The 7,898-nt window shown below is 31.0% G+C and overlaps 1 protein-coding gene across 1 annotated transcript; it reads left to right on the top strand.

The window, feature by feature from the left end:
- LOC109722385 (non-specific lipid-transfer protein 2-like) lies at positions 6,475-7,390 on the top strand. The gene has a single exon (XM_020250435.1). The coding sequence runs from the start codon at positions 6,561-6,563 to the stop codon at positions 6,843-6,845; it is 285 nt and encodes a 94-aa protein (XP_020106024.1). The 5' UTR covers positions 6,475-6,560; the 3' UTR covers positions 6,846-7,390.

The following is a 7,898-nucleotide window of genomic DNA, read 5'->3' as shown; positions in this document are numbered from 1 at the left end:
AAAGATATAATTAGTGTAATTATATTCATGTAACTATAAATCTATTTAAGTAAGCAATTAGCTTAAACTTGTATCGGGAGAGTCAAAAATATTATGTATCTTAATTTTCTTACCGAAACTTTATTTCAATATTTAAAAAATATTAAGATTACATGACATGTTGTGGAGCAAATAAAAATAATTAACTAAAAAATTATTTACTGTCTAGATAAGTTTCAACACAACAAATTAAAAACTGTTTATATCTCATTTTCAAACATGCTACTTTTATTTTTTAAAAAACTTGAATAAAAATGAATTAAAAAAATTTAAATTTCACTGCTGTTAATATTTAACTTTTGATGAATCCCCTAACAAACACTTTTTTCTCTTCCTCAATTTATATAGATAGTATTACATGTTTTTCAAGTCACTATTTTCCATATATTATTAATATTAAATATTCAATATATGTAAGATAAAATTTTATTAATTTATGTGCATAGTTAGGTCAATTTGCCAATATATATGGTAACAATATCATATATAATTTTTTGGAGAGAATCCACAGTATTTTCTCTTGTGTCTACTCAACTCAAATCTAAAGTATAAAATGTCCAGTCAACATCAATATTGTAACTTTCGTGTAAAAAAAATTTATTAATTAAAAATAATTTGGCCTAAAATAAACACGTATGTACTAACAGCTAGAATTCCTAATTAATGAAGGCCTTATGGTAACAGTGCATCTCAATTTAAAGACAATATCTAAATAAATAATAGTTTTAATTAGGTGAGTAGAGGGATATTATAGAAATAAATTAGTAATTAAGGTGCATGCTTTCAACATATATAACTTTTATGGGATAGTTTACTGTGTAGAACTACTATGCTATCAAAAGTATAGAGAATTTGATTCTTTCGATTTTTAAACCTTTGGATTAAGAATTGTACGTACGGTTGGGATAATTGCGATCCCCCCCTAGGGTTGAGTAGTACCCTCTAAGATTGAGTAGTCCCCACAGGATAATAGTATTAATCCAAAAGTTAAAAATAATTGAAGGGGCTGTTCTAAGGACCAAAAAGTCAAAAATGCCAGATTCTCTATATTTTCGATAATATAATAGCTCTACTCTAGTTTATTTATGCGTTCTTTACTTAATGGTAAAAATGTATAGAGTTTGTCTAAATCATAAACCAATTTAAATTGACTATTTAATCTTTAAAATTTTAATTTTACTATCAAATATTTTAATTTATTTAATTTTTTATGACTGTTCAGACGTGAAATTTAATCTTTTTGCTTTAATTTTTTAATAAATATATAATTACATGAATCATATAAACTATACTAATTAACTATAAAGATAAATGACTCATTCAAAATTTGAAGTTAAAGAATTATTAATTTGCTCAAGTTAAATAATATAAAAGATTAGATTGTAAAAATAAATTTTTAAAGATTAGATATTCAATGATAGTTGAGGCAAGTTCTCTATACATTTTTACCTTAATTAATCTTACATTTTGACTTTTTGAGGTTGTACTTAAATACAAGACAAGATATCAACTGATTAATTAAATAAAATCACCTCAGGGCGTGTTTTTCCTCAAAAAAAAAACATTCTAATTATGGAAACTATTATTATTATTTTTGTTTAATTGAGACACAAAGAAGCTAAGGATTTTATCAAATTTCATCGATGATTCCATGGAATTTAATACTTTCAATTTTTGTTTCAATAAGTAAAATTATAGCAATTAACTTTCAATAGCTATTAAAGTCATTAAATTTAACAAAAATTTAAACCAATTAACTAGATTAGCCTAAATAAAAAAAATTAAAATCAAGACATGACGATGAGAAAAATAACTAATTAAGGTCTTCTTTGAATGCATAAACCTTTTGTTTTTTTTGACATATTTATTTGATTTACACAAAAATCTTACACTATTTGATAGATGAGAAATGTAACTAAATGCTTGGAATGGATGCCACCATAATTGGCCTTCCTGTCATTTTTTTTGAAATAATATAAATTATCTCGTAAGTTAAAAAATACTATGCTGGTAAATTATAGATACAGTACAATTCTTTAAGGAGAGAAATCAACTTCCTTGCCTCCAAATGTGTGAGACTCCGGATAGTCCTATATATAAGATATAATAGAGCTAAACTCTTAATCCGGTTTAAACATTTTGGGTGGCAGCTAGACCCCGGAGGTTAAGAGAGTTAAGCGTGCTAGGACGGGAGTAGTCCTAGGATGGGTGACCCCCTGGAAAGTTGGGAAAATCTTCATATGTAATAAGCATCTTTACATGTAATAAACTTATCATGGAATATCTTACTTTGACCCCCCTAAATGGTTTAAGGTCGGATATAGATATTTACTAATAACTTACACCATATGAAGATCTTTTGTGCGCTTCGAGGGTAGAAGAGTTTGATTTTCGTTACGTAGAAAACATCGTGACATCCATAGTTTAGTTAGGATCTAAAACATAATTCATTTAATAGGTAATTTGTTTTATTCTAAAAAACTAACTTGAAAGCCAAGTATGGTATAATTTTAGACATGTGATCAAACTCAACATCTACCAAATAATATATATTTCTAAGTAAATTTAGAAATATATTGAATAAGATGTTCACGCATCCAAAAAAAGCCCAAAGTGTTAATGTTTCATTTTCAAATGTTCTACAATTGAGGGATTCTCCATAGATTTTATCCTTAATAGAATGTGTGTGTNTGGGGATCCCAACTCACCAGGGGTGTCTCATTATCATAATTAGGTTTCCAATCTTTACGAGTTTCTCCAACTAGATTCCAAGTTTTTCAGCCTTCGTGGTATAGGAAATATGAAAGCTATCATATCATCGAGATGAGTATATATATATGTGTGTGTGGTGTCTCATTATCATAATTAGGTTTCCAATCTTTACTAGTTTCTCCAACTAGATTCCAAGTTTTTCAGCCTTCGTGGTATAGGAAATATGAAAGCTATCATATCATCGAGATGAGTATATATATATGTGTGTGTGGTGTCTCATTATCATAATTAGGTTTCCAATCTTTACTAGTTTCTCCAACTAGATTCCAAGTTTTTCAGCCTTCGTGGTATAGGAAATATGAAAGCTATCATATCATCGAGATGAGTATATATATATGTGTGTGTGGTGTCTCATTATCATAATTAGGTTTCCAATCTTTACTAGTTTCTCCAACTAGATTCCAAGTTTTTCAGCCTTCGTGGTATAGGAAATATGAAAGCTATCATATCATCGAGATGAGTATATATATATACTACTCAACTCTAGGGGGGGCTGCAATTATCCCAACCGTACATTTCTTGATCCAAAGGTCAAAAAATCGGAAGCATCAAATTCTCTATACTTCTAATAGTATAGTAGCTCTACACTATATATAGTGTAGAGCTATTATATAGTGTAGAGAGACTATGCTATCGGAAACATAGAGAGCTTTGTGCTTTCAACCTTTTAGCCCTTGGATCAAGAATTATATGGTTGGGATGATTGCGGTCGATCTCCCTAGGATTGAGTAGTCCCCCTAGGGTTGAATGGTCCTTATAAGGTAATAATATTAATTCAAAGATTATAAATGATCCAAAGGGTTGATCTAAGGGCCAAAAAGTCGGAAGTACCAGGTCCTCTATGCTTCCAATAGCATAGTAGCTCTGCTATATATATCGAGAGAGTACGTCTTTTGTACTTCCGAAAGTACAGAGGCTTTCGTACTTGTAAGTTGTTTTCAATAATAGGATATCCGATTCGGCGATTGACTCCGTTAAGCATAATCTACCCTACTGGAGCTATGTAGAAACGAAATTTTATAAATTTTTGACATCATTTACCAAGTGATCAAAAGGTCTCAAAATTGACTATTTTAATGGTTGATGTAGCATGCTTTTAAGTTCAATGGTGTAGAACAATCCAAATTACGTGAAATTTTAATAAAAAAATTCTACTTAATATCAATAGCAAGAACAATACTTGTGATTTGAAATTTGAGTCTTTTATCACTATTTTTTTATGAGATTTTTATTTTCAGCCATTCATTTTGAGGCTATTGGTTCACTAAGCAAATGAAGTCAAAAAATTATGAAATTTAATTTCTACATAGTTCCAACAGTGTAGATCATGTGTAACGGAACCGATCGCTGAATCGGAAGGCCCTTCATTGAAAACAACTTACAATCACAGAGGCCTCGGTACATTCAAAAGGATAGGAGAGCCTAGCTCTATATATATATATATATATAGAGAGAGAGAGAGAGAGAGAGAGAGAGAGAGAGAGAGAGAGAGAGAGTAGGGCTACTGTGCTGTTAGGAGCACAGTAGCCCTTGTGCTCCTAAGTTCTTAACCACCCATCAAATTTGATGGTGGTTAGGATTAATGGGAGAAGAGAAATTGGAGAGAAATTCAAAGAGAAGAGAAATTGAGAAACCCAAATTTTCTATAATTACTCTTCTCCCTTTCACTCTAACCACCCATTAAATTTGATGGGCGGTTAAGAATTTAGGAGCACAAGGGCTGCTGTACTCCTAATAGCACAGTAGCCATACTATATATATATATATATATATATATATATAAGAGATTTGCTAGAATACTATCGGTAGTAAACAGCTCAATTTGTTTTCGATGATAGAGTTTTCAAATTGACAATCGACACCATTAATCATGATCTAAACCATTTAAAATACCTAGAAATCAAATTTCACGCATTTCAAATATTGTTCTCTTGTCCATCCAGTGAACAAAAAAATGAGTGGCTGAAATTAAATATTCTTCAAAAAGTGATGATACAATTTTTGCATTTAAAATCTAGAGTCTTGACCTTGTTTTAAATAGTTTAAAAAATTTTCTAACAAATTTTAGTTGATTTGAACTCTTCTATACCGTTAAATGAGCAAATGCACCATATCGGCCATTAAAATTATAGATTTTGTGACCCTTTGATTATTCAGTTACTGATGTCAAAAAGTCATAAAATTTGATTTCTAAATAATTTAAATAGTCTAGATTATGTTCAACGGTGTTGATCATCGATTTGTAAGCTCTATCATTAAAAACAAATTGGTAGTAAAACGAGCCGTTTACTACTGATAATAGCCGAGTCAAGCTCTCTCTCTCTCTCTCTCTCTCTCTCTCTCTCTCTCTCTCTATATCTCTCTCTCTATATATATATATATATATATATATATATATATATATATATAGAATTAGGCTGGTATATTATCGGTAGTAAGGAGAACTCCATGCTACCAAGTTGTTTTCGATGATTCAACTTTCAAATCAACGATCAACTCCGTTAGACTTGATTTACACTATTGAAAATATTTGAAAACTAAATTTCATAACTTTTCGACATTATTTGTTTACTGATCAAAAGGTCTTAAAAATGACAATTTCAATGGCAGATGTGATGCGTTTGTGAATTTAACGGTGTAAAACAATTTAAATTTGATGAAAATTTTATAAATTTTTTTTTTTTACTATTTAGAGTAAGATCAGTATCTCTGATTTTAAATTCAAGTCTTTTATCATAATTTTTTAAAAAGATTTTTATTTTTAGCATTTCATTTTTAGACTACTCGTTTGATAGGTAAATAATATCAAAAAATTATAAAATTTAGTTTCCAAATATTTTCAATAGTGTAGATCAAGTCTAATGGAGACGATTGTTGATTTGAAAGCTGCATCATCAAAAACAACTTGGTAGCACGGAGGCTTCCATGCTACCAATAGTATACCAGTCGGACTCTCTCTCTCTCTCTCTCTCTCTCTCTCTCTCTCTCTCTATATATATATATATATATAAACTCAACAATGAAAAGAGCATAAAATTTGAGTTGAGCTGGAATGCTATATATTAGTAGCAAATAGGCTCCATTGCTACCTATTTGTTTTTGACGATAGAGCCGCCAATACGATGATTGGCACATTTGAATATGATCTATATACCATTTAAAGTATTTAGAAATTAAAATTTAAAATTTTCAATATCATTGACTTAATGATCAAAGTGTTTCAAAATTTGTAATTTTAATAGTCGATATAAGATATTTTCTTGTTTAACAGTGTAAAGATATCTAAATCAATCGAATTTTGATTAAAAAGTTCTTTAAACTATTTAGAACAAGATCTATATTCTTGATCTTGATTACAAGACTTTTATCATCACTTTTCAAAGAATATTCACTTTCAACCTTTCATTTTTGTGTCCATTTGATGGACAAGAGAATAATATTGAAAAAATATGAAGTTTTTAGATATTTCAAGTAATATAGATAATGTTCAATAGGGCCGATCGTCGATTTGGAGGTTCCATCATCGAAACAAATAGGTCACAATAAAGCTCATTTACTATTGATAACATTAAAGCTCAACTCATAAAATTTTTAGGATTTGCAGATATATAGTATTACTAATAAAAAACAAATCTCTCTCCCTCCCCTTCCCCTACAAATACCTCCCTCCCCCTCCCCTTCTTTTCTCATCCCCTACTCACACTCCTTATCACCATTTACTTAATTATTACTACCATACACACCACACTATGAGGCCCTATCTCTTCATCTTCCTTACCTTCCTCTCCACCCTCCTCCTCCTCTCTGCAGCTTCCGTGGTGGCGGCGGTTACGTGCAATCCAATGGCGCTGAGCCCGTGCGCGGACGCGATCCTGAAGGGGGCGCCGCCGACGGCCGGCTGCTGCGGGAAGCTGCGGCAGCAGAGGCCCTGCTTCTGCCAGTACCAGAAGAACCCCTCCCTGCAGGGATACATCAACTCCCCCAACAGCAAGAAGGTCGCATCTGCTTGTGGAGTCCCCATACCTTCTTGCTAGTTTGGCTACATTGCACTTACACTTTACCTTCCCTCCTGAATATATCGCGTTGCCACAACCTCCGGAGTTTTTTTAAAAAAGCAATATGTATTTTATTTTCTTCCCGAATGATATGATAATTGCGTTTAAAAAAAAAAAATTAATGGTCGCAGAACTCGTCGACCATTAATTATATGTAAACACAATTATTGTATCATTTAGAGGATAAAATGCATTTTTTTTCTTACTTTAGTCTTTATGTACGTAAAATACGCGATACATTCCGGAAGATATTAATCTACAACGTACGTAGCCTACTGCATGTATAAGGGTGTGGCCTCTCTATATATAATATGATAGTATATAGGAATTAATGGAGAGAGAAATATATATGATGGCATATATGAGGATCAAGAGCAGTGAGATGAACGCTCGCTATATATGTGTGTTCCTTTCCTATATTATGTTAATTAGTATTAGTATTAGTGCTCCATGCATGTTTACTTTTGGATTATATAATATAACCAAGAAATATCAGTGGTTGTGGTTGGTTGGTTTTGGTTCAATGGATCAGCCATTTTAGAAAATGTTTGGCTAGTTAAATCATTCTTTTTTAGAAAAATACTTTGGGTACTTCATTTTTGGGTACCCCAATTGATAAATTAGCATACATATATGAAGGGGTTTGGCTTAGGATTTAGGGTATAGTGATTGCAATTCGCAGCGTTTGGTTGCGGAATAAAGTGAAAATAGATCACTTTATCAAATTCCTGTAATTCATTCGTACACAAGATGATGAATCAATGGGTTTATTTAAGGGAAAACTTCAAAAATCCTCCCTGTGGTTTCATAGTTTTTCACTTTGCCCCCCTGTGGTTTAAAATGTATCAATTTGCCCTCCTGTGATTTCTTTTTTCTCTTTTTCTTATCAATTTTATTATTTTTTTTTCTTAAATCACTGATAAAGTTAAAATTAAAGGGTACTAAAGTGAATATTTGATAAATCTAGATAGATATCTGAAGTTTTTTGTATATAATTTAATGAAATATTAACGAAAAAACTACCGAAAAGAT

The sequence above is a fragment of the Ananas comosus genome, linkage group 16 (genome assembly GCF_001540865.1).
Source record: "Ananas comosus cultivar F153 linkage group 16, ASM154086v1, whole genome shotgun sequence".
NCBI lineage: Eukaryota > Viridiplantae > Streptophyta > Magnoliopsida > Poales > Bromeliaceae > Ananas > Ananas comosus.
Note: the sequence above shows the minus strand (reverse complement) of the source record. Positions and strands in the feature narration are given on the sequence as shown.